The sequence below is a fragment of the Mauremys mutica genome, chromosome 5 (assembly GCF_020497125.1).
Source record: "Mauremys mutica isolate MM-2020 ecotype Southern chromosome 5, ASM2049712v1, whole genome shotgun sequence".
NCBI classification, from domain to species: Eukaryota; Metazoa; Chordata; order Testudines; family Geoemydidae; genus Mauremys; species Mauremys mutica.
Genome location: NC_059076.1, coordinates 112,939,376 through 112,964,097, shown reverse-complemented (window position 1 = coordinate 112,964,097; position 24,722 = coordinate 112,939,376). Strand labels below are relative to the sequence as shown.

Below are 24,722 nucleotides of genomic sequence, written 5' to 3'. Positions count from 1 at the left end.
TAGCTTCAGTCTGCGGAGAACTGACCTGCTAGGGGTTGTGTATGTGAGTGCCAGGGCAGAGTCAGTGAAGGAAAAGTGGGAAAACTTGCACCTAAAACAAGTTTTAGGTGATAGGGTTGCCAGCTTTGGCTGGATAAGTTCCTGGCGGTTTCATCACATGACATCTTTAATTAAAGGTTAATCCCTGGCGGATTGGCAACCCTATGATGTACTGAAGCTCTGGCTGCCTCCTGTAAGGGACGCGCTGAGGCAGAGCCTGCAGGCTCAGGGCTTGTTCTTCGTCGCTGTCTGGGCTGGGGCCTGGGCCAGCTGCTGCCGCCGTCCGGCCCGGGCCGAGGAGCAGTAACGTGGGGAGGGGGCGCGGCTACCCCCACGCAGTGACACCGGCCTTGTCAGAGCGTCTCCCCGCTGCCGCCGCCGCCGCCCCGCGCTCCAGGGCCACTTCCTGGGACGCGCGAGGGCCCCGCTTCCGGGCAGGCCACGCCCACCTCCGCTGAGCCCCGGGCACCGCCTCCCCGCTGCAGCGCTCCCCCCCCGCGCAGGCGCAGTGCGATCTCGGGCGGCGTGTCATGGCGGCGGCTCTGAGCGGGATGTTTACTAACCAGCCGCCGGGAGCGCCTCCCCCTCCGCTCCCTCCCGGCGGCCCCGGCCAGGCCGGGCTCCTCCCGGCCGCCGCGGGACCGCGCAACCCCAACAGCACGCTGGTGGACGAGCTAGAAGCGTCCTTTGAGGTGGGGGGGAGGTTAAGGGTCCTGGAGGGGTTCGGGGGGCGGGAGAGGCGGAGGGGTTGGGGGAGGCTCGGGACCCGGAGGGGGTGGGAGAGGCGGAGGGGCTGGGGGAGGTTCGGGACCCGGAGGGGGTGGGAGAGGCGGAGGGGCTGGGGGAGGTTCGGGACCCGGAGGGGGTGGGAGAGGCGGAGGGGGTGGGGGAGGTTCGGGACCCGGAGGGGGTGGGAGAGGCGGAGGGGCTGGGGGAGGTTCGGGACCCGGAGGGGGTGGGAGAGGCGGAGGGGTTGGGGGAGGTTCGGGACCCGGAGGGGGTGGGAGAGGCGGAGGGGTTGGGGGAGGTTCGGGACCCGGAGGGGGTGGGAGAGGCGGAGGGGCTGGGGGAGGTTCGGGACCGGAGGGGGTGGGAGAGGCGGAGGGGTTGGGGGAGGTTCGGGACCCGGAGGGGGTGGGAGAGGCGGAGGGGCTGGGGGAGGTTCGGGACCCGGAGGGGGTGGGAGAGGCGGAGGGGTTGGGGGAGGTTCGGGACCCGCAGGGGGTGGGAGAGGCGGAGGGGCTGGGGGAGGTTCAGGGCCCGGAGGGGTTGGGGGAGGTTCGGGACCCGGAGGGGGTGGGAGAGGCAGAGGGGCTGGGGGAGGTTCGGGACCCGGAGGGGGTGGGAGAGGCGGAGGGGCTGGGGGTGCCATACAGGGCTGAGGAGTTTGGTGGGAATGAATTTGCATGAAGTGTTGTGCGCTTACTTTCTGCCTCCCTGGTCTACTCTTGCCATTCGCAAGGGCTGTTGACGAGTGGTGTCTGTCTGTCTGTCCTTTGCATGACATGTGCATAAGGTGCCCGGTTTCTCCTTTAAAACAAGTATCTCTGTCTTCCCAATCATCTAGGCTTGCTTTGCTTCACTTGTGAGTCAGGATTATGTGAATGGCACAGATCAGGAAGAAATTAGAACTGGTAAGAGCCTGCCAGCCAAACCAAAATACTATAACAGGGTTGACATACTGGGTTTTTAAAAAGATACTGTTAAGTTATCTGTACTATTTTTTAAAGTGTATAAACCTTTTAATTTATTACACATAATCTCAGGAACCTGTGCATCTATAGGGCCTACCTACACTAGGGAATCTATAAAAAATTTTTTTGCCACTGTTAATCTCTTTTGAGCTTCACTGGTCTATGCTAATTTGGAAGCAGTAGTGGAGAGAGCTCAGTGTCTGCCACCACTGTTCTAAATACTGTGCCATCTAACCCTATTAAGATCGGCCTTTTTAAAGGTATTTTAGGCACTCATGTGCCTAGTGGGATTTTCAAAAACACGTAACTCTCAGAATGAGGCACCTAGGCACTTCTGAAAATCTGTCCAAGGTGCTTAACATGGTATCAGCAACCGAAGTGTTGTCTATAGTAGAGATCCAAATCTGGCTAACCCCAATGGAGCTGAACCAGTGTTAACAAGTAGAGTGGGGGTGGCCAGGAGGCAAGGAGCGGGGGGTGTTGATGGGTTACGGGTTCTGAGGGGGGCAGTTGGGGGCAGGACGTGGGTGGGGGTTGGATGGGGGAAATAGGCTGTTTTGGGAGGCACGTGGGGCTTGTACTCACCAGGCGGTTCCCTACCGGTTCTTCAGCGGCACTTTGGTGATGGGTCCTTCACTCGCTCCGGGTCTTCAGCAGCACTGAAGGACCCGCCACTGACGTGCCGCCGAAGACCCGGAGCGAGTGAAGGACTCGCTGCCGAAGAACCGGTAAGGAACCGGTTCCTAAGATTTTCGCAGCTCATCACTGCCCCAACCCTATGCCTGAGCCCCTCATCCCTGGCCCCACCCCAGAGCCCTCACCCTCGCACACTCTGAACGTGCCACATTAATTTTGTTCTGTGCACTAATATGGAGGTGATGTGTCACGTTTGTGCAACACGACACCTCCATATTGGTGCACATAACAAAATTCATTCCGCACGTGAGTGGGAAAAATTAGAGGGAACGCTGCTTTTGGACTATGCTGGAATGAAGAAACTGTTGCACAGGATAACTAAATAAATTTTATAAGAGTCATTAATAAATATGCACAGGGAATACACTGAAATGTTACTTAATGTACACCGCTACCTCGGTATAACACAAATTGGATATAACGCGGTAAAGCAGTGCTCCGGGGGGGCAGGGCTGTGCACTCCGGTGGATCAAAGCAAGTTCAATATAACACGGTTTCACCTATAACACGGTAAGATTTTTTGGCTCCCAAGGACAGTGTTATATTGAGGTAGAGGTGTATTTGCATTCAAGACCCACAGAAGTGACTTTGTGTTTATTTGTATACTTGGGTTTTGAGTCCCTTTTTCATTAGAGAAATTTTAATTAATCTTTTGCGGTGAAACTGGAAGTGACCATATTCTTTTCCACATCTTACAGAAAATTGATTTTAACATGGTTACTATTCTAAAAGAGGCATGCCATTTAGAACTTGCAGAAGTAAAAGTCTGTGGGGGGGATAGTCTATAGATATGTTCAGTCAATTTACTTTCCATTATTTAGGGACTTCAGATTTTAGAAATACAGGCCACTAAAAATACAGAAGTGTACAATCAAATTTTTGGATTTACTTTCTCAAATGTCTTCTGGAAAAAGCTGTAGATTAATTTTTAAATATTGAACACTTGGCTACGTAGACTAAGAGGCTAATGTACATTAACTGATTTCCTTCTGTGGATGTTGTTAAACTAATCTGGTCTTTGATTGCTTTATCTTTCAAATCTTGTTATATTTCTGTATTTTAGGTGTTGATCAATGTATCCAGAAATTTCTGGATGTTGCGAGACAAACTGAATGTTTTTTCCTACAAAAAAGATTACATCTGTCTGTCCAGAAACCAGAGCTAGTTATTAAAGAGGTAGGAGATTATCATCTTTTTATCTACTTACTTTACCTGTGACAACTTTAATTTGTTCCTTTCCTTTAAGACTAAGGATGTATTTCTTTTGTTCCATGATACTACAGAGAATCTGAGACAAGTACCATATTTGATCAAGAAATGTAGTTTTTGTTCAGTGGAACATTTCTCTTCTTTTTCCATCTGCAAGCAGAGTGGATTTTTAAAATTATTCCCATTTATGCTAGTTTTCCTAACTGTCCTACCATTATTATTTATATAGTTACATAAATGTGTGTAGCGTTTTACTACAAGTGTGAGGCGCAAACAAGCGGGTCTCTTTCCTGAAGATCCTAGGATCTAAAGGTACAAATAGGTGCAATGCAGTACAGAACAAACAATGGTTGAGTTTATTTAGCTTATTGTCCTGTCACTAAGTTTGTAGAGCTCACCTGGATCACTCTCAGTAGCTCTTTACAGCACGTAAGAAAATTTGGATATAGATATGCTCCTTTGAGGGAACAGACCAGTTAGTCAAAGTTGGATGTGCAGAGGGCAAACTTTTCTGAATTACATGAGGGGCATTGAAACAGAGACCTGGTATGTTCGACTAGAATGTATATCATGGAAGGGAGTAGCCAAATTATTCTATCTCCAGTTCAGCCACTTCTCATAGTAAGATGTTTTCACTCTGAGAATTGTCCGTTGTTTCATAGGCACTGTAATAGTTAAAATTAGTTTACAGTGTAATCTTTTTACAGTGAAAATAAGTCATTTACTAATTCAAGATGTCTATCAACTGCAGGATGTTTCAGAATTGAAAAATGAATTGCAGAGGAAAGAAGCACTAATTCAGAAGCATTTGGGTAAACTGCGTCACTGGCAGCAGGTTCTAGAAGACATGAATGTACAACACAAAAAACCTGCAGAAATGCCTCAAGGACCATTAGCTTATCTAGAACAGGCTTCTGCAAATATTCCTGCACCCATGAAGCAAACATGATTAAGAAAGATATTTGAATTTAGATCTTTTAGTATTTTAACTTAAAGTGAAATGTAATATTGATCTTTCTACCTTGTATAATATGTGATGTAATTTGTAATACAAAAATAGTGTTTTATACTACGACAGTGGGACACAACTAAGCATAAAATAAATGGGGCAGAATCTGTAGTTTTTTAATTTTTATCAAAGTATGGATTGTTTTTACATTCAAACTGAACAAATGCTCATGTATGTCTTGTATTGTAGTCAGAATATACTTGCATAGAATATGCTAAAAACCCCTCCTATTACTTGGGAAACTGACAGAGCAGTCTTAATGCAGCTATAGTCCAGTTAAGGCACTAATGAGACACAAGTACTTGCAGAGTTTATTTGTTCATCTCAAGTGTAGCCTTATATACAGTTTTCATTGTGAGTGTTTCTAATCATGTAGCATCCTATGATTCTGGAGAAATAGTGCAGACTTTTTATTGCTGAGACTGATTGGTCAAATAACTCAAAGCAAGGATTTTCTGTTGAGCTCTACTGCTATCTATGGCATACGCACTTGCCTTCGCTTGGGATGGAGGGGGGAGAATGTATTTTAAATGTGTTTAAAAAATACATCTCTTTTCCTAGTGTAGACATGGCCAGAAGGAGCTATGGGATGTTGGTGCTATTGGGAAAATGTTCTGGCATCTGATGCTTTTAAAAACTTGTAGGAGAGCTTCCTGTTGGAAAGGGATAGAGATGTGGTTAATATTTCCCAGTCATCCTCCATCTAAGCATAATGCCTGGCATTTTCTACCCTTCCCATGGCCTGTTTCTACAAATGTATGGTGCCTTCTTTTCCTCCTGAAACTATACCCACTCAGTTTAAAGGTTTGGCACCCTGGGAGAATGTTGTTGGCTTTCCTCATCAAAGCAGATTTAGCTGAAGTAGCTAGAAATTGAGTGTTATCAGTTTCAGGCTGCTGCAGCTGACATGAAAAGCCGGTGGAGAAGTACTGCCTGATTGTGTACTATTGGCTAATTAGCTGAGACATTGTGAGAGAACCAGACATCTTGTCTGCTCTGTGCTTGCCATTGTGCTCTCAGAGCATTGCTGCAGGAGAGAATGTAAACTCAAACTCCCTTCCCTTTAGAGAGTAGGTTTAAATTAACTTCACTGTGCCATAAGTGGAGAGAAGCTGCAACGCAGGAGAAATAACTCCCAACTTCTGGAGCTAAATGTTCTTTCAAGTCCTCTCTTCGAACCACTGACTTAAGGAACCCATCTGATTTACTTGGACAGTATTTGAAGTTTCCCATTTTCCTGTAGGGACTGCTACCTATTTTCACACAAGGAATGGGCAGGCTGCCACAAAGTAAGTCAGTAACAAACTCCCGTTGATTGCTGCAAGTACAGGACTGAGTTACATGATGGTTGCTTTTTAAATTAACTCAACCTAGTCTGTCTAGGCATGTACATCACACTTAACTACTATGTCCATTTTTGTCTGTCCCTGTGAAATGAGAGAGGGATCTCCGAGTGGAAAAAGGCTTTCATCTACCTGAAAATGACTGATAAAAATCTAAGTAAATAATGTCTGTCCTTTGTGGGATGTATGAGTGGTTTTACTGCTATTCCTCATAAGGCTTCTACTTGTCCATTGGACTCAGATTTTTAAAAGATTTTTTCACCTTAAAAAGCTCATTTTGCTCTTAGATCTCTCAGTACATGCACTATTGCTCCAATTTATTAACAAGTATCTCTTTCATTGCTGATCATTTTAGCAGAATCGTCCTAAAATATTGATTCTTCAGTCCCAAACCCTCCACCCAGTTCCCACCTACTCAACTATCATATGTTGCTCTACTCATAATACTAGTAGCTATGTATTGTAAGTACAAAAAATAGTTGGCTTATTAAAACCCAAAAATATGGCCTTACAGCATTGGGCAGCAGCATATGCTGCCAAGACTGTGGCTTTGGGGGAGAGACCTCTGCTGTATGTTTTTAAATGAGAGCAAGCTTTTGCCACATGATCTGGTATTGCAATCATTTTTTGTCACAGGTGGTCAGTCTACTCTTGGGTGCTGTACTAAATGTCTCTCATACTAGACAGAAAAAGCTTTTTGCACTGTTTATAGATTTTCTAAAGGGTTTCTTGTGGAAAACTAAGCCTTCTAGATATTACACGGATGTTCGGGGGAGGGACTGGAGTTACATGTAGTTGTCTAAAATTCACTCAATGTTTCTGGCAGATTTGTTTGCTACTGTTGCTCTCCCACTCTGCCATGTTGAGAGGCCTAGTCTACATTTTCCTTTAGAAAACCCTGAAGTTCGGTAATTTCCCCCTCAGTAAAATGGGGATAATGCTGACCACCTTTGTAAAGCACTTTGAGCTCTACTGAAGGAGAGCACCATATGAGCTATGTATTAACTTTAACTAACTTTAATAGACTGTCATCTTATGAAAGACGGTTGCTATGGCTTCTGAATATTGGATAGCCAGAAATTTAAAATATTTGGTAATATTGGCACCACAAATTACACACTAAACTAGGAAGGGGGATACTTACGATGTCTCAGCTAATTAGCCAATAGTACACAATCAGGCAGTACTTCTCCACCGGCTTTTCATGTCACCCTTTAAATCAAGAATAGAGAGCACTATGGGATTATCTGTCTGCAAAGGCAACCTTGTAAAAATGGGACCACTGTACCAGAAGGAAAATAATTGTAGGATCTCATATGTATACTACCAATTTGATTAAACTAATTGAAGTACAACTTGGCCTGATCTATGATGTTATAAAGAAGGATTTGGAAGGTGAGAAGTTTCAAATACACTGATTAACAGACCTCAGCAAATCTTGAAGTTATGTATAAAGTGTATGATGTGAGGGTGCAAAAACCTACTTTATTGAAGCCAGATGGTACATGGATGAGGTGAAAAAATGTAGAAATTTAAAAAATCTTTCCAGACAGAGCAGTAGACTGTCTGTTTCCAGCAAAAGTTGATGTAGAATCCTAATAAGTCATAGCTTTGAGTATACTAAAGCAGCCAGGTGATTGGTGGCTAGAGTATGAGTAACTCATAGTGGAGACTGCTGTAGGGTTAGAGCAGGGGTGGGCAAACTTTTTGGCTCAAGGGCCACATCTGGGAATAGAAATTGTATTGCGGGGCATGAATGCTCATGAAATTGGTATTGGGTTGCGGGAGGGAGTGTGGGCTCCAGGGTGGGGCCAGAAATGAGTTCAAGGGGTGGAGGGATGGGGTGCAGGCTCTGACTGAGGATGTGGGCTGGGGGGGGCAGGGGATGAGGGGTTTGAGGTGCAGGATGGTGCTCTGGGCTGGGATCGAGGGGTTTGGAGGGCAGGAGGAGGATCAGGGCTGGGGTCAGGGTTTGGGGCATGGGGAGAGGTTCAGGTGCAGGCTCCGGGCAGTGCTTACCTCAAGCGGCTCCCGGGATCAGCGGCATATCCCTTCTCCGGCTCCTAGGCAGAAGCACAGTAAGGCAGCTCTGCGTGCTGTCCCATCCACAGGCACCATTCCTGCAGCTCCCATTAGCTGTGGTTCTTGGGGCGGGGGCACTATGCAGAGGGGAGCCCCAAGCTGCCCCTATGCATCGGAGGTGTAGGGGGGCCATGCTGCTGCTTCTGGATGCTGCATGGAGCAGCCCCTGCCCCTGCTAGAGCGGGGACCCAGACCCCGCTCCCCAGCGGGAGCCCGAGAGCCAGATTAAAATGGCTGACGGGCCTAAAACGGCCCACAGGCTGTAGTTTGCCCACCCCTGGGTTAGAGTATTAATGTAACCAGTTCAACAATTAACTCGCATGTTATGGAAATGTAAATTGTTTTTTTCATTTTATGGCCTTTCAAAATTGGGTATTTCTGCTTTGTGATAGCTGGAATGAATATATGAGCATGGAGAAACAAGGTGGGTGAGGTAATGTCTTTTATTGGACCAACTGGTGAAAGAGACAGGCTTTCAAGCTTATACAGTGGTCGTCTTTAGGTCCAGTAGAAAAAGATTACCTCACACACACACCTCCCCAAGTCTGGCTAATATCCTGGGAGGGGAGTGTGTCTGTTGCCTGTGGCCAGTGGAGTTGGGGAGCTGACCCATGGCAGGCAGAGACAAGGCTTGCTCACATTCAAGGCAGTTGGTAGCAAGGTGCCTCACTGCCCTGGCTACCCAGAATAACATGAACGTAGAATATTCACAATTATCTGGGGGTCATAGTTGATCAGAAGCTAAATATGAGTCAACAGTGTAACACTGTTGCAAAAAAACAAACATAATTCTGGGATGTATTAGCAGGAGTATTGTAAGCAAGACACGAGAAGTAATTCTTCCGCTTTACTCTGTGCTGATTAAACTTCAGCTGGAGTATTGTGTCCAGTTTTGGGCGCCACATTTCAGATGTGGACAAGTTGGAGAAAGTCCAGAGAAGAGCAACAAAAATGATTAAAGGTCTAGAAAACATGACCTATGAGGGAAGATTGAAAAAATTGGGTTTGTTTAGTCTGGAGAAGAGAAGACTGAGAGGGGACATGTAACAACATAAAAGGTTGTTACAAGGAGGAGGGAGAAAAATTGTTCTTCTTAACCTCTGAGGATAGGACAAGAAACAATGGGCTTAAATTGCAGCAAGGGTGGTTTAGGTTGGACATGAGGAAAAACTTCCTAACTGTCAGGATGGTTAAGCACTGGAATAAATTGCCTAGGGAGCTTGTGGAATCGCCATCATTGGGGATTTTTAAGAGCAGGTTGGACAAACATGCGTCAGGAATGGTCTAGATAATACTTAGTCCTGCCTTGAGTGCAGGGGACTGGACTAGATGACCTCTTGAGGTCCCTTCCAGTTCTGTGATTAGTGCAGATTTGCATTCTTCACAGATTTGCATTCTACACTTCCATTTTAGTTTTTAGTTTTGTTTGTTTATTAAGTGCTCTTCGGTGCTGATTTGTTAATGCTGGACACCTAAATTCTCCATATATTCAGAGTAAGTACTAGCTCTCTCACAAATCTTTCCAGCAATCTGCCGTTCTTCTGTTTTGGAGGAATCCTCTCTAATCATGAGAGGAGCATTCAGTCTCTGGCTTAATCAGTCAAACTCCCTGCCAACACAGTTGTCGGTTAATCTCATTAGTGGTGGTGATTTTTGTGTGATGGACAACTTCACACTAGGACCTGGACTAAGATCATCAACTCATTTCACATAGGTCACCCAGTCTTCATCCTAATGTAATAAATTTCCATCACTATTAACCTGGGATTGATTCAAATTTACAACCTACAGATGAAAGTCCCTTTATTCCACATCCAATCCCATAAAACATGTAATATCATTCACACTAATCTAGCCTACCTTTTACCTTTCCTAATGACCATGTTTAAACTACATCCCTTGAAAGGGTAAATTGCTCTGGCTTCTAATATACTTCACTTTTTTCATTATTATATAATTGTGGTTTCAGGCTACTGCATTTTGTATTGCCATCCTAAATCATATAATTTATGCCCCCTTGTATGTTCTCTCATTGTTCTCTCTTGCTACAGAGGCCAGGACAGGAGGCAGAGGATTCAAACTGCAGCATAGAAGTTTTAGATTAAATCTCAGGAAAAAACTTCCTAACTGTAAGAACAGTAGGACAAAAAGAACAGACTGCCTAGGGAGGTTGTGGGCCTTCCTTCGCTGGAGGATTTCAAAAAGAGGCTGGATATTCAACTGTCCTGGATGGCTTAGACACAACAAATCCTGCATCCTAGCAGGGGGTTAGAATTAATAAATGGATAGCTAAGAATAACATCTTGCATATAGTCCATAAACAAGCAAAATTTATATAATTCATTATGAACAATTAATGTTTTCCTTAGATCAGAACCACACCTATTAAGTCCTTCAGTTCAGTCATAGGACAATAGAATCTATATGAAACATAGTCATGAAAAATGGTATAATTTGAGTTATCACTGTCAGAGACAGATACTTCTCAGTCTTGTTTCCTGCACACCATTTTCTTAACTTGATTCTTATTAGTGTTGTTATAGTCAAGGAACCCTAGTCATGGACCCGGACCCTAGGGTACTAGCTGTTGTACAAACACAGAACAGAGTAAATAGCTCTTCTGTAATTTCCTCCTTTTGTTATCAAATATTCTGTCCTGAAACTAAATTGTCTTGAGTCTCTTTTGGAACCAAACTACTTGTTTCCAAAGAACAAAAGGCTAACAGAGCAGAAGGCCTGGAGGCTGGTTGGTGTTTCAGTAGTAGGCTCTAAGATGTGGACCTCCTTGCTGTCCGAGATCAGGGTGAGACACAGCTATGCCAGCTTCAGGGAGGTGATTTACTGTAAAATGCACATTTCTTTATGCAAATCTTCCCTCAGAATGATGAGCAACTGGAATCAAGAATGACCCACTTAAAGCAGTGTAAGATGTGGATGATTTGGTCCTCCCAATGGATTGATGTACCTGGTGCTTACATACCAGAGGTAGACATATTGAAGAGACACATGGATGGCATATACTGAATACCTGTCTTTCATAAACTTGAAACTTTATGACTTGTACACAGTCTGGGTCAAAATTCTGCATAATGAATTAAAGTGTAAAACATTAATTTGATCTGTAAGCAAATATTTTATTAATAGTCATAATTGAATTTTATCCTGAATTTCCCAGACTGATCCTTAAATATGTTTAATGAGAATGACATGAATAGTATCTTGTAATGAGCTGTCTATACAACTGCAAAAAGGATACTTCCCAATTCTAATTATATTAATAATTCTAAAGCATCCTGCTGACAGTCTGTCAGTACAATGTACACTGTACAACAAATTTAAAACTACCAGATTGAACGAACACCCTCTAAAAGTAATTCCCTTCCATTTATTTTATTTGAATATTAAACAGCAAAAAAAGGGAAAAGAAAGCATGGGATGTAATAAATATGAAATCACATGATTTATGTTAAAACATGCACAAAATAAAGTTAAGGTGTTTTCTTAAAAGAGAGCCGGACAGGAGTCACTGGGGAACAAATTCAGCACTCTGCCTGCATAACTGTGAAACGGTTCCTATCTTGATATGAAGGACTCTTCCTTTGCAACATCTGGCTATTGAGATGACAACATACCCATAATTTTCACCTAACCTGCCTTCGTTTTTACAATAATCATATATATTTCTAAAGCACCCACCCTCTAATCCCATAGTACCTGGATGCCAAGAGCACTTAGATTCCTAGTCAACTGTGTGCAGCTCAATTTTTTTTTCCCAGTCAGTACCCTGATTAAACATTTCACATGAGTGTGAGAAATTATCTGAGGTCATCTTTCTGGGTACTCTGGAAATAATTTGTTTTAGAATGAAAAATATTTAGTAAACCATTCCTGATGCCGAGGGTCTTGTTTCTGGTCATCTTTGGTTATGGGTGCTTCGTTGCCTTGTGTCCTGTGCAAAGAGACAAATACTACCATTACTTGAGTGTTTAGTAAAACTCAGAATTTTTCTTTTTGAAGAACTACTTTGTTGCTCATATTCTTCTGGAAATAACCAAAAATACTTGAACTACTAGACACCATGGAATGGATGGAGCTAGGCCCATGTGAGCTGGAAGAGGCCAGATGCAAGCCTCGCCAGTATCACTTGTGCCATGTTGAGTTTCAATTGCAAGCTCTTCCAGGCAGAGACAATGGTCCAGATCCTGCAGTGAGCTCTGTGTGCAGCATTTTGGAGCATGTGGACCTGTAGCTTTTTTTTTATTATTATTTTTTAAAGGTACCTAGCACTGTCTTGGTGCTTGAAAAATGCTAAATACTAATTAATTCATAACCAAGTTTCTACAAAGTGCACATTTACCTTGTGGCGTGGTTACTGTCTGAGGACTGTGCTGACTGATAGCTGGCCCTGATGCAGCCAGCACTCTGGTCTAAGCTTGTTGATTTCGTTATTGGAGGGGCATTTCTCTTTGATCTCAAGTCACAGCTCAAAAAGTTCTTTGCGTAGGAGGCTAAATTCGGAACACTGACAACACGGCTTGGCAGCTCGTTCAGTTTCTTCTGCTTTTATTGTGGGAACAGAAATGTATATTACGCACACATTCTTACACACGGCTGGTACTATAAACACCACATATGCTCATTTCAAAACAGTATGGGCCAAATTCATCCCTGGGCCAATTCCATGGATTTCAGTGATTATTGCGGGTAATCTGGGTGTCTCATATTGGGCACCCAAAAATGAAGGCTACCCAAATTATTAGCTACTTTTGAAAACTCTGGCTATAACATTTAAATTAAAACCTCTCCTGGAGGCTCAGTTAGAACAGGCTGCAGGGGCCCAGGGATCAGTGGTGTCCACCCCAAGCAGTTGGGTCACTTGATTTTAAAATTGCTAGAGTGCCACAACCTTGCTAGCTTCACATAGATCCCCAGATCTGTTGACACTAGTTCTGGTGGGGAGGTGGGGGTAAGTGGCTTTAACAACAAGTACACTCACTGTTTGACATTGACATACACTTGTTTTCACTACAGCCACTGGTGGCAATCCTTCCGTATTGGCTATACTGCTGCTGCACATGTGCAGTCACTCCTGCTCCAGAGCTACAGTAGCTGCCATACAGACCCTTAGATTGAACAGCGTGTTGAGTTAGTGTCCTTTGCCACTGGGCCTCCCTTTCTCCTCCACCAAAACGTCAGTAGAGTGGGTACTGTATGGAAGAGTTGGTGAAGGCTGAGCAGGGAAGAGCAGATTCTGCACAGCCATTGATTCAGCGGCTAACCTACTTGTTCACTCTAAGTGGGGGAGAGTGGCCAGTTCATAGGGATGTGCAAGAAATAGCCCTTATCCCAGCACATGATCCAGCTCTTATCTCTAAGCAGACTGTCTCACATCTACATGAATACTTATTTTAATTTACATGATCTTCATCACCTGGTTCTAGGTTAGTTTACATTATGGCATATTATATTTCTACTGAAAAGCAGCAGTTTAGTGTCTGAAATATTAGGAATGAACTAGCTGAAGTACTGAAGAATAAAAATTAATCTCTATCCATCTACTTATTGTACGTTCCTCCCCAGGGAATCTGAGCACCTGTAAGTGTTCAAATACTAACAACACAACATGATTTGCTATTGTACTTGAACTGTTTGTCTTACCTTCATGGAAGGAGTTAAGCATCCAGGATTAGGGTTGAAGGAAAAGGATCTATTCCGGTGAGATTCAGTGCTGGGTAAAAGCAAATGCTGAAATTTTCTTCCCTCCTGAAGGGAAATAAAACCATGTGTGTCCTTGGTCTGTAAGCACACTCTGTTCGGAATGGCCCAGAGCAGTAAGCGAGCAAGAACCTGACGAGTTGTGTGAAATGACTAGCAGATGGGGCCTTTCAGTATAATCTGAAATTGTTAATTATGAACTGGACCTAAGCCCTGGGCCTTGGCAATTGAAAAGACTCTATTAAAAGATGGAAAGGCTTTTTGCAATACTTTAAAGCAGATTCACTGTCACATGTTAACAGCATGGGGGTTTACATTTAGGAAATGGAATGTTTTCCCATCTCTTGTTACTTCTAATGAATGTCTCAGTCTTGGCGAGTCAAGTAAGTGGCCTCATTCCACTGAAAAGCTGCTATGGAAAGGGGCAGGAGTGTACTTAGACTAGTGTATGAGCCTGACACCCTAGGTTTATCATTAATACTCTGCTGGTATACCAGTTGGATTAATTAAGAGCTTGATCCTGTACCATAGCAATCAATGGAAGTTTTGCCATTGACTTCAGTGACAGCACACACATCATACAGTATATGTCCACTAAGGAACGCTCACCGTCAGTTGTTTGATAATTTCTTCTCTCTCACTTAATTTACTTTGCAAGCAGCCTATAAGATGCATATCTTCTGGCCTGGACTCGCGTTTTCTTGGTTTCTCTTCTAATTCTTTAAGTCTGTGTCAAGTAAAAAATGCAAACACTTTAATCCAGATCAGGAAACAATCTCTTTCAAGGCCTAAGAGTTTAGACCAGGTTTCTCTCTCTTTGACCCATCATAAGCCCCGTCCCTGAAATCCAGGAAAATATTCAGGGCTCCCCTGACAAAACTGTATTTTTTTAAAAAGAGGGATGTGGTGAAGAAAGCACACATGAAACACAAATGTGCCCCCTGTCCGCTCCTGGGCAAAGTTCAGCTGAAGTCAACCGTGAACACTAGGTGTATCCAGCTCATGTTGTCAGTAGGACTCTGCACAGGAACGAACAGGGGTCTGTGGTATCCACTCCCCAGGCAGGATTTGGGCCTAAATTCATATAAGCTACAAGTGGTAATAGTAAGCAATATACTATAGAGAATGTATTTTATTTATTCTTTTGTTTTAGCTGGGAATTGTCAAGAGAAAGGAAGCCTCTAGCCTCTCCAGCTGGAGTTGGATACCTCAGCACCCAGATAAAACAGAATCAATGGCTTGGACTGCCCCTCTCCAAGTGCCATGCTACCACAGCTGTGATTGGTGGTAGGGTGATCAGATGTCCCAATTTTATAGGGACAGTCCCGATTTTTGGGTTTTTCCTTATATAGGCTCCTGTTACCCCCCATCCCCGTCCCGATTTTTCACATTTGCTGTCTGGTCATCCTAATTGGTGGAGGCACTTGATTTAAAAGGGAGAGGGCTGGGAGCAGATGGTTCTTTGTGAGGGACCCTGAGCTTTGGAACCAATTCTTCACATTGTCTGAAACAGCCCAGAGCTGCTGACCTTCAGGGCATGGTGAAAGGTGCCTCACTTTATTCAGGCTTTAGCAGAGGGAGCGGTGTGATGGAGTCAGTTTGTGTCTGGGGGTGGGGAGTTTTGTTGGGGATTGAGTTTCACTGGCTGTTGTGGGTTTAAGCAGTGATGAACTGCAAAAATCTTAGGAACCGGTCCCCTACCAGTTTTTCGGCAGCGAGTCCTTCACTTGCTCCGGATCTTCGGCACTGAAGGACCCACCGCCGACGTGCCGCCGAAGAACCGGTAGGGAACCGCCCGGTGAGTACAAACCCTACGTGCCTTCCAAAACAGCCTATTCCCCCCGCCATCTGACCCCAACCCATGTCCTGCCCCCGACTGCCCCCCTCAGAACCCACAACCCATCAACACCCCCGCTCCTTGCCTCCTGGCCACCCCCTCCCAAGATCCCCACCCTAACTGCCCCCCAGGACCCCACCCCCTACCCAACTCACCCTGCTCCCTGTCCCCTGACTGCCCCAACCCCATCCACCACCACCCTGACAGACCCCCGGGACTCCCATGCCTACCCAACCCCCACCCTGTCCCCCATCCCGACCGCCCCTCGAGAACCTCCATCCCCTCCAACTGCTCCCTGCCCCTTATCCAACCCCTCCTCCCAGCCCCCTTACCATGCTGCTCAGGGCAGCGTGTGTGGATACTGCGCGGCCCACTGGCACTCGCAGCCCCACCCCCTTACCATGCCGCTCAAAGCAGCAGGAGCTGCAGAGCTGCCCAGGAGCGGTCCAGAGCGCTGGCGCCGGCAGTGTGGCATGCTGAGGCTCTGCGAGAGGGGGAAAGGCAGGGGAGGGGCTGGGGGAGCCTTCCCAGCCAGGAGCTCAGGCGGGCTGGATAGGACGGTCCCGCGGGCCAGCGTAACAACAGAAAAACCTCTGTCTCCTAATTGCCCACCCCTTTAACAACCGGTTCTAAACCGGCTTCTAAATTAGCAAAGCACTTTACCAAGGGATATTTCCCATATTTGTGAAATGGGAAAACTGAGGCACAGAGTGTGAGCACCTTGACCCAGAGCCAGGAACAGAATCCAGGTCTCCTGACTCCTAGTCCCCTGAATCTAACCTAGAACTAACCTAGCTTCAGCAACTACATGGTTTATCCTCTGTCATTCGCGCTTTGGTCCCTATCTTAAAAATACTTATACACATGCTTAACTTTACGCATGTATGTAGTTCCCTTGAAGTTAAGTTAAGCATGTGTGTAAGTGTTTGCAGGATCAGAGCCAATGGGATCGTCCCATGATGTAAATTATTTTAAAGTTAGTAAGACTGATGAGATGCATAAGTGCAAGAGTGCATGGTGTAATTTACTGGTGCTGATATTATATTTGTATAGATTTGCACAGTCAGGCATATATGCTTCATTAGCGTATATTTGTGCCTTGTTTGAGTGCCTGGGAAATAGTTATACAATACACTGTTATTCCAACACTTAAAATATTCCACCCATATGTAATGAAAATAATAATTAACAATAATTAATACTTATCACTGATATAGTGAAACATCTTTACTGCAGCTGTGTCTTATTGAAATCACTTACTCGGTTTCTAGGGAGACAATCTTTGCTTGGAGATGAGCCTGAGCACTGCTGAAATCAGCTATCATGTTCTGGATTTCCTTACGATGCTCTTGTTTCAAGATGTCCAGTTCTTTTTGGTGCTTGACTTTGAGGTCTTCTTCCAGTAGCCTGTCAAAATGGTGTTAAAAATTATGTAAGTCTCAAGTGTTTTAACATTCGTTACTGATGGGTAAAGACTATTAAGAGCGCTGATTTTTTTTAGGCTCGGGATGAAGTTAACACAGCACAGTTCATGCGCAGCACCCACTGATGGGAGTCCTGTGGAGTTCAGCCAAGGATAATAGCCTAAATATTTCTGATATCTTTTGAGGTGAAATACATGAATTAAAGTTATAAAACAGGGCCTATGTGCCTCAGGCTTGTAAGATATTAAGCTTAGTCAAATTAGGTCTTAGGATAAATTATGCTAAATTATCTTTATAATACAGTTACGTACGGTAATAATCAACTTGCTGAGCTTGTGTTTGTGTGAAATATGCTGATGTTTTGAAAATAACTGCTGAGTTTGGATAACAACAGATCAGAAGAAATCACAAGATGATTGTTGGCAGCTGGGATGAAATGTTAAGAGACTTCCTTAAGGTATCAAGTATTAGAGGGGTAGCCGTGTTAGTCTGGATCTGTAAAAGCAGAAAAGAGTCCTGTGGCACCTTATAAACTAACAGACGTATTGGAGCTTGAGCTTTCGTGGGTGAATACCCACTTCGTCGGATGCAAGTGGGATGCATCCGACGAAGTGGGTATTCACCCACGAAAGCTCATGCTGCAATACATCTGTTAGTCTATAAGGTGCCACAGGACTCTTTGCTGCTTTTCCTTAAGGTAATCACCTGTTACTATGGTGATAAAGTGACATAAATGTTAATGAGTATAAAGTGAACTAATGAATTAGCCTATGAAAAACAGGACACTCCAATAGTAGTGGAGTATGGAAGTTCAAATAAAGAAAAGGGGGAGAAATGTGTGAACCCCACTGGGTGTCAGTGTGACACTTTACAAAAGTTGTATGCTGGCCTTTGTACCTTGGGGAGACACCAGATTCACAACCACTGGTGGTGAGGATGATGACTAACATTTCTTGTTTTTCGCAAGGCACGGTGTGGATAATGCAAATACTATGCGTTCTGTATGGCCTCTCTCTCCTTTACCAGATTGCAGGGTGCATGTTGCTGTTTACTTTTATTAACCAACCAGTTATTACAGAAAGAGCACTGTATAGTCTATGTGGTGCACCATGGGGTCCCTCTTCTATTGAAAACCTCTCTACTGTAGTCGATATTGGGGCTGAACTCTCACAGATTACAGTAGGTGTAAACCCTCTCCTTGGGTTGGGTAATTAGTAAAAGGAACCCATAACTATAGGTAAGACTACAGGAGCTTCCACTGGAAGTTAAAGCTGGACCCCACTGCGTGACTCTCCAGGGAATGGGGATGCAAGCTGCTCTGAGAAGAGGCAAATGCTCCTTTGGGTTACAGGATTTGAGTCTCGTCCAAGTTGCATTTGTGTTCAAAGGAGTCCTGGCCAACATGATGCTGTTGGCATTCTGGCTGTAACTGGCTTGAAGCATCAGAGAAACACCAAGGACAACGGTCAATCTTGAGGTTGAAAGTGACAGTAATATATTATGTGAATTCCCTGTTAACAGAATTTATGTTTAGTTGTTTGAGGGAATCTGGGAATTTAAGCTGATGCTCTTTGATACTGCATTTAATTTGACCATGGTACCGCATGAGAAATACTTTACACTTGGTTTGACATCAAGATTATGGGACTAATACTATAAATGTCACTAATGCTATAAATGATCCCGCTGAGCACGACAGACTGTCATATGTTTATCTGATCCCCTCACACACAGCCCCTCACTTGGTGACAACTGTGAGCTAAAAAATCTTATTTCATTACCCCAGTTCTAGGAGAATTTGCTCTGCTGCTTAGCAATTAAAACTTTCAATAACAGCAGTTATAATAACCAGGTGTATACAAATCTCTCTCCTCTTTGTGGTGGGCCTGTTCTGTGCTTCCACCCCCAACTTATGAGAGACAGGACTGCAGGCTACAATGGTCATCAGTCGGAGCTTCTAACTGAAAAACAACTTAAAGAAGGGAGAGTCAATGCCCTGAAAGGAATAGTATCAAATTTACATGAACATACGGCACCTTAAATTTTAAAATATTATTACTATCCGTCCCAAACAAGGGCTTCAGATCCCAGCTCCTCCAATGTGTGATCTGCAAAAAGAAAATCCAGGATGCCTGTGATTGCTGGCACATGCATTGTACCTCATGCCATGCTACCAATTGCTAACTCATAGAATGGCTCAGACAAGCAAGAGGTTGAAATTAAATAACTGGTATTATGACCAGCAATTTGGGTCTCCCCTCTTACTCCTCTTACTCCCCTCTTACTCTTCTTACTCCTTGCACTCTGCTACTGTAATGAGACCACTTGATATACTTCCCTTAGCCCAGGGGTCGGCAACCGGTGGCTCGCGGCTCGCCAGGGTAAGCACCCTGGCGGGCCGGCCCGGTTTGTTTATCTGCCGCGTCGGCAAGTTCGGCCGATCGCGGCTCCCACTGGCCGCGGTTCGCGGTCCCAGGCCAATGCGGGAGGCAGGAAACGGCGCGAGCCGAGGGATGTTCTGGCCGCGGCTTCCTGCCTCCCGCATTGGCCTGGGACCGCAAACCGCGGCCAGTGGGAGCCGCGATCGGCCGAACTTGCCGACGCGGCAGATAAACAAACCGGGCCGGCCCGCCAGGGTGCTTACCCTGGCGAGCCGCGAGCCACTGGTTGCCGACCCCTGCCTTAGCCTAATACCCAGATACTTTTGCTGTTGATAATTTTTACACCTCAAACATTTCCCCTAGTGTCTATCCTGCATTTCTCCTTTTTTAGCCTCAGGTCGTTGTGCCTTTTTCCTATCATCTTATCAGATTGTGAAGATTTATTTCCTTCATGAACACAGGTTCTAAATACCTCCAAGGTAACTGGAAACGCTGTTGAAATTAGACTCTGTGGTTTGCATTTCTTTCTGTTGATCTTGTTGCAAAGTCTCCAGTTCTTTTTAATACTTGACTTAGTTTAAAGTCACCTTCAGGTAACTTCCAAAATGGTATAAGAGGAGGATTCATTCCCATTCATTAATTAGTTACTGACTGGTAAAAGCCAACAGAGTTACTCAGGCACTCCTGAAGGTAATGAGTTTCTCTATATGTTCCCTGAGTTCTCTTTCTAGACTATCCTAGCCAGATTTTTAAAGGGCGTGTCCGGTGGCTGGTGCCCAACTGTCATACAAATTGAGTAATTATGGACAAGCATTCTATACCAGTGGAGAAGCTTTCTGAAAATGTGACTCTAGATCCCTCAATCTCTCCTCATTTTCATTGCAACACTAGCAATGCTGAGTGATGCTCTTCCTCCAAAGATCCCAAAGCATTCAAAACACTTTACAAACTATGAGCCAAACAAACAATGGCTGCACCAGCCCAGGGAAACCCTTATGCTCTAGAGCAGGAGATAGCCTACAGCCCTTGCGTGCAAAGGGAGTGAGACTGCAAGCACTGCAGCAGTATCCAGTGCCCCAGTGGGACACCTCTGGCTGGGCCATGATCCTGTGCCCTGTTGCCCCTGCACACTAGCTTATGGCAATGTTTAGGGAACACACTCTACACATTTTCCAATCATGCAGCGTTGCCATCTTCACCAGTGTGTGTGCTCCTCCCCTCCGCCCAGGAGGCATAATGTCTGCTCTTGACCTCTACAGGCACAATGCCAATAGTTACTGCCACTTCCCCTCCCCAGTGTAGTCCTGGACCTCTCAACCATAACTGAGCCCCATATATGCAGGGATCACTGCAAGTATCATTCAAAAGCAATCCCTGGGATGTCTAAACACTTGGCTGGTTACTAGCGGAGGAGCAGAGATTGTTTTTTAACTCTGTGGGAAGCCCTTATTTTGGAAGGCGGATACTAGTTCTCAGTCAGACATTTACAATGAATTTAGTGTTTAGGGCCTGGGGGAAGTTTTGGACTGGTCAACCTTTAGTTCATTATAATTTGAAAGTAAGTAGCGTTCCCTGGATCACTCCTGGGTGGCTACAAAGGACACATTTCTATGTCATGTATTTAGATGGATGGAGCAGTAAACATCAATATTTTCAATGCAGCCGGGAAGGGGAATGCTGGCTGCACTGTTAGGGACTGCAAAAAGTGAAGACTGCTTCTGAAAAGCTCCAAGCCTAAAATATAATTCTCTTTAGGAAGGATAAATTCAGATCTCTCACAGCATTTGGAGGAATATTGATATTAGCAATATGCTGACCCTCTGTGAGGCACCTGTGAAGGGCAATAATATAAGGCAGACCTGTGTTGCTTCTCCTTGTCCTGAAGCTGTGTAGACTTTTGCTTCTGTAAGTCCATCTCTGGACTGAGCAGCTCCATTGTGTTCTTTAGAAGCGAATTCTCTTTCTTGAGCCCAGCAATCTCATTCTGACATTTCTCTAGTTCCTCATTAAGAAATGTAATCTGGTTTTGGTTACTTCCTTCCTAAGAAAAAGTCCAAAATTTGCTATTTGTATCTGCTAGTTAAATATTCAGAGGTTCTCACAGGATTGCAACTGGTTATCAGGATCGAGAGATTCGATTGTGAATAAAGCAACTCAAACACAAAGTTTATGATGTACAGCATGGTTTATGTAGCACAGGTGTATGGCAGGGCAATGACTCACTGGCACAGCACCTCTTGCTGGTTGTCCAGGGAATTAGTTCTTTTTCAGCTCTGGAACATCCTCTGCTGGCTGATGCTGTGTCCCTCCCAAACCCCTGTGCCCTTGTATACCAGGGTTCTTCCCCCAGCAGTAACCCCTCTGTCTCTGGGTCTCCCCTCCCAGGGGATCCCCCAACCTCCTTGCCTCAGTGGCTACTGCCAGTCACCATCTAGCCCCCACTCACTGGGGCAGACGGCAGTCTGTAAACCACTCATCATCGGCAAGGGGGGTTGGACCAGCTGCCTTTGCCTATTCCTGGGCTGCCCCTCTGCAGCCCCAGTACCTATCTGGCCCTTTTGGGAAGGCCTGCGGTCTGGGGTTTTTCCTGGCTGCAACTCCCCAGCTCCCTCCGCCCTTCCCCAGCACTGCTCCACCTCAGGTACCCTCCTCAGCTCCCAGGCAGCCAGGTCTGTCTCTCTCAGGAAGCGAGAGAGTGTGTGTTTCTGCCTCTGGTCCTCAGCCCTCTTATAGGGCCAGCCGTGGCCTGATTGGGGCATGGCCTCACCTGTGGCTGCTTCCCCAATCAGCCTCTCTTTTCCCCTCTGCAGCCCTCTCCAGGGCTGTTTTAACCCCTCCGGGCAGGAGCAGGGTGGCCACACCGCTACAAGGTGTTATCGTGTCACTTTCAAATATGGTCATTCAGGACTGTTTTCTCCGTTCCTAGCAAACTGCCAGAAATAAAACACCACTACAACCACCACCAACATCAATGAAAGTTTAAGGATACGAGTCAAAACAGCAGAATACATTCAAACAGATTTTAGGAATACTTTCAATGAACAAACTTTAGTGGTCAGGATCTTTTTAAAGGTGCCAGGAAGCTTCATGGCATGAAGAGTCTATAAAGTAACTGAATATAATGAGAAATTAACTGGCTAATATATAATCAAGGAATTGGGTTCTAAAATATATATGTATTCATCTTATGTAGTACAGACACACACATTCCCCACTAAAATTTCACACATGCACACACAAGTCCAAGTTTTCAAACCAAGATGCTTAAAGTTAGGTTCCTAAATCTACAGTTAGACACCTAACAATAAACCTCAATAATTGTCCTAAATTTTAGAGGTGCTGAGCACCTGCAGCAGTCATTAAAATCAATGGTACTCTTGCCTGCGCTGCACCTCTACAAATCAGGCCACTTATTTTAGGTGCCTATTGTTAGGCACAAAATTTTTGAAAATGTGGGGCACATTGTATATAAGGAAGAACAAGGAGCAAGTACTTTTAAACACATGAAATGCTGTACAATACCAAACACTGGAATGGGGACAGACTCCCTTTATAAGTTTCCCATTGAATATGGAGGAAAGCTACACAGACTCCTAGACAGAATGCTGTACTTTTCATGGGCTGATAGCATTCCTATTCAATTAATCCCTGATAAGGGTTGGTGGATTTCCAATATCAAATGTGAGTGCGGTAAGATCCCCATTGCCGCGGACATATACAATGAATGTTGAAATTACTGATCATTTCGTTGAATGTTTATTTTTGTTGTAGATCATATTCTCAAAATGCCACATGAAATACAAATCTGCCCACCAAAATGCTGATAAACAATGCTAATGCCTTTGGACTGTGACTCAAAGGAAGGAGACCCCGTCTGTTTCTAAACAGGAATAGTGCCATTTAAAACCTAAAACAGAGTTTTACCATCTGATCAGTAACACTGATGAAGTAAAAATTGGAAGCTTGCCTGTTGCTTCTTCAGTGCTCTCACATTCTTCAGCTCCGTCTGGAGTTCTTCCATTTGCTTTTTGTGATTGGTGCAGGATGCGTATTGCTCCGACAGCTCCATCCTCAGAGTTTCTAGCAACAATAACAAAAGACTTATCAGGGAGTGAAGGAGGTAAGAGGGCAGACATAGGGCACTGCACACATCTACTTTTGCAGTAGGAGGTGAAGTTAAAGCATTAAGTTTTGCCTTGACACTCAATTGTGCCACCATTCTGTCCACTGAATAAGATTGGAAAGAGCAGGAATATAAGGATGGCCATACTGGGTCAGACCAAAGGTCCATCCAGCCCAATATCCTGTCTTCTAGTGGCCAATGCCAGGTGCCCCAGAGGGAGTGAACCTAACAGGTAATGATCAAGTGATCTCTCTCCTGCCATCCATCTCCACCCTCTGACAAACAGAGGCTAGGGACACCATTCCTTACCTATCCTGGCTAACAGTCATTAATGAACTTAATCTCCATGAATTTATCTAGTTCTCTTTTAAACCACATTATAGTCCTAGCCTTGCACAGGTTGAATAGTCCAAAACACTTCCTAGGGAATGGTATTAATATGGAGATATACACCTATCTCATAGAGCTGGAAGGGACTTTAAAAGTACTGATTTTGCCCCAGATCCCTATGTGGCCCCCTCAAGTAGTGAACTCACAACCCTGGATTTAGCAGGCCAGTGCTCAAACCACTGAACTATCCTTTTTTTTATGAATTTAACACCTCCTTAGTAACCAAACTAGAATCTCACATAAGGTTCCTTCACACATTTCTGACTTCCCAGCTTCTCTTTTCTGTACAGCCAGCTACCAGCATCAAGTGAAAAGTTGATTTTCTAACACCACTTTTTTTTCATATTTCTGCAAATGAATAAGTAGTTTTTAACTTCACATAGGTTGGTTCCTCTTTTTGGCCCTTGTTCAGCAAAGCCTGTGCTTAACTCCTAGCATGTGAATACTCCTACAGGCTTCACTTTTTCTGCTACTCCTCTTTCACCTCTGGGTGAGATTCATCACTTTACAGAGGGCCAGCAGGAGACCTTTGTCCCACCTGTAGTTTGGGACTTAGAGATGTGCAGGCCTACGGTGGTCCTCAGGGCTGGCTCCAGCTCTTTTGCCACCCCAAGCGGCGAAGCGGCAGGAAAAAAAAAAAAGATAAAGCTGTGATCGGTGGCACTTTGGCGGCAACTCTACCGCGCCACTTCATTCTTCGTCAGCAATTCGGTGCCAAGTCCTTCACTCCGAGAGGCACTGAGGGACCCGCCGCCGAATTGCCGCCGAAGACCTGGACGT

General features: G+C 44.8%; 2 protein-coding genes across 7 annotated transcripts in view; one reads left to right on the top strand and one right to left on the bottom strand.

Moving 5' to 3' along the window:
- Nucleotides 1–533: 533 nt before the first annotated feature.
- MED28 (mediator complex subunit 28) lies at nt 534–7,345 on the top strand. The gene is made up of 4 exons (XM_045019578.1): nt 534–731; nt 1,607–1,673; nt 3,493–3,605; nt 4,390–7,345. Exons 1-4 carry the CDS (start codon nt 570–572, stop codon nt 4,585–4,587), a joined length of 540 nt encoding a protein of 179 aa, XP_044875513.1. The 5' UTR covers nt 534–569; the 3' UTR covers nt 4,588–7,345.
- Nucleotides 7,346–11,001: 3,656 nt separating this feature from the next.
- The window catches only part of FAM184B (family with sequence similarity 184 member B), an 88,151-nt gene continuing 74,430 nt past the window's right edge, over nt 11,002–24,722 (bottom strand). For 5 of the 6 annotated variants that reach the window (XM_045017302.1, XM_045017303.1, XM_045017305.1 and 2 more), the window contains 7 exons: nt 23,397–23,509; nt 21,289–21,470; nt 16,885–17,031; nt 14,397–14,514; nt 13,731–13,835; nt 12,430–12,632; nt 11,002–12,021 (listed from right to left, as the gene is read on the bottom strand). In XM_045017302.1, coding sequence (XP_044873237.1) covers nt 11,931–12,021; nt 12,430–12,632; nt 13,731–13,835; nt 14,397–14,514; nt 16,885–17,031; nt 21,289–21,470; nt 23,397–23,509 — 959 coding nt within the window. In that variant the 3' untranslated portion in view covers nt 11,002–11,930. The remainder of the gene's footprint in view (nt 12,022–12,429; nt 12,633–13,730; nt 13,836–14,396; nt 14,515–16,884; nt 17,032–21,288; nt 21,471–23,396; nt 23,510–24,722) is intronic. The other variant, XM_045017304.1, reaches the window with a different exon arrangement.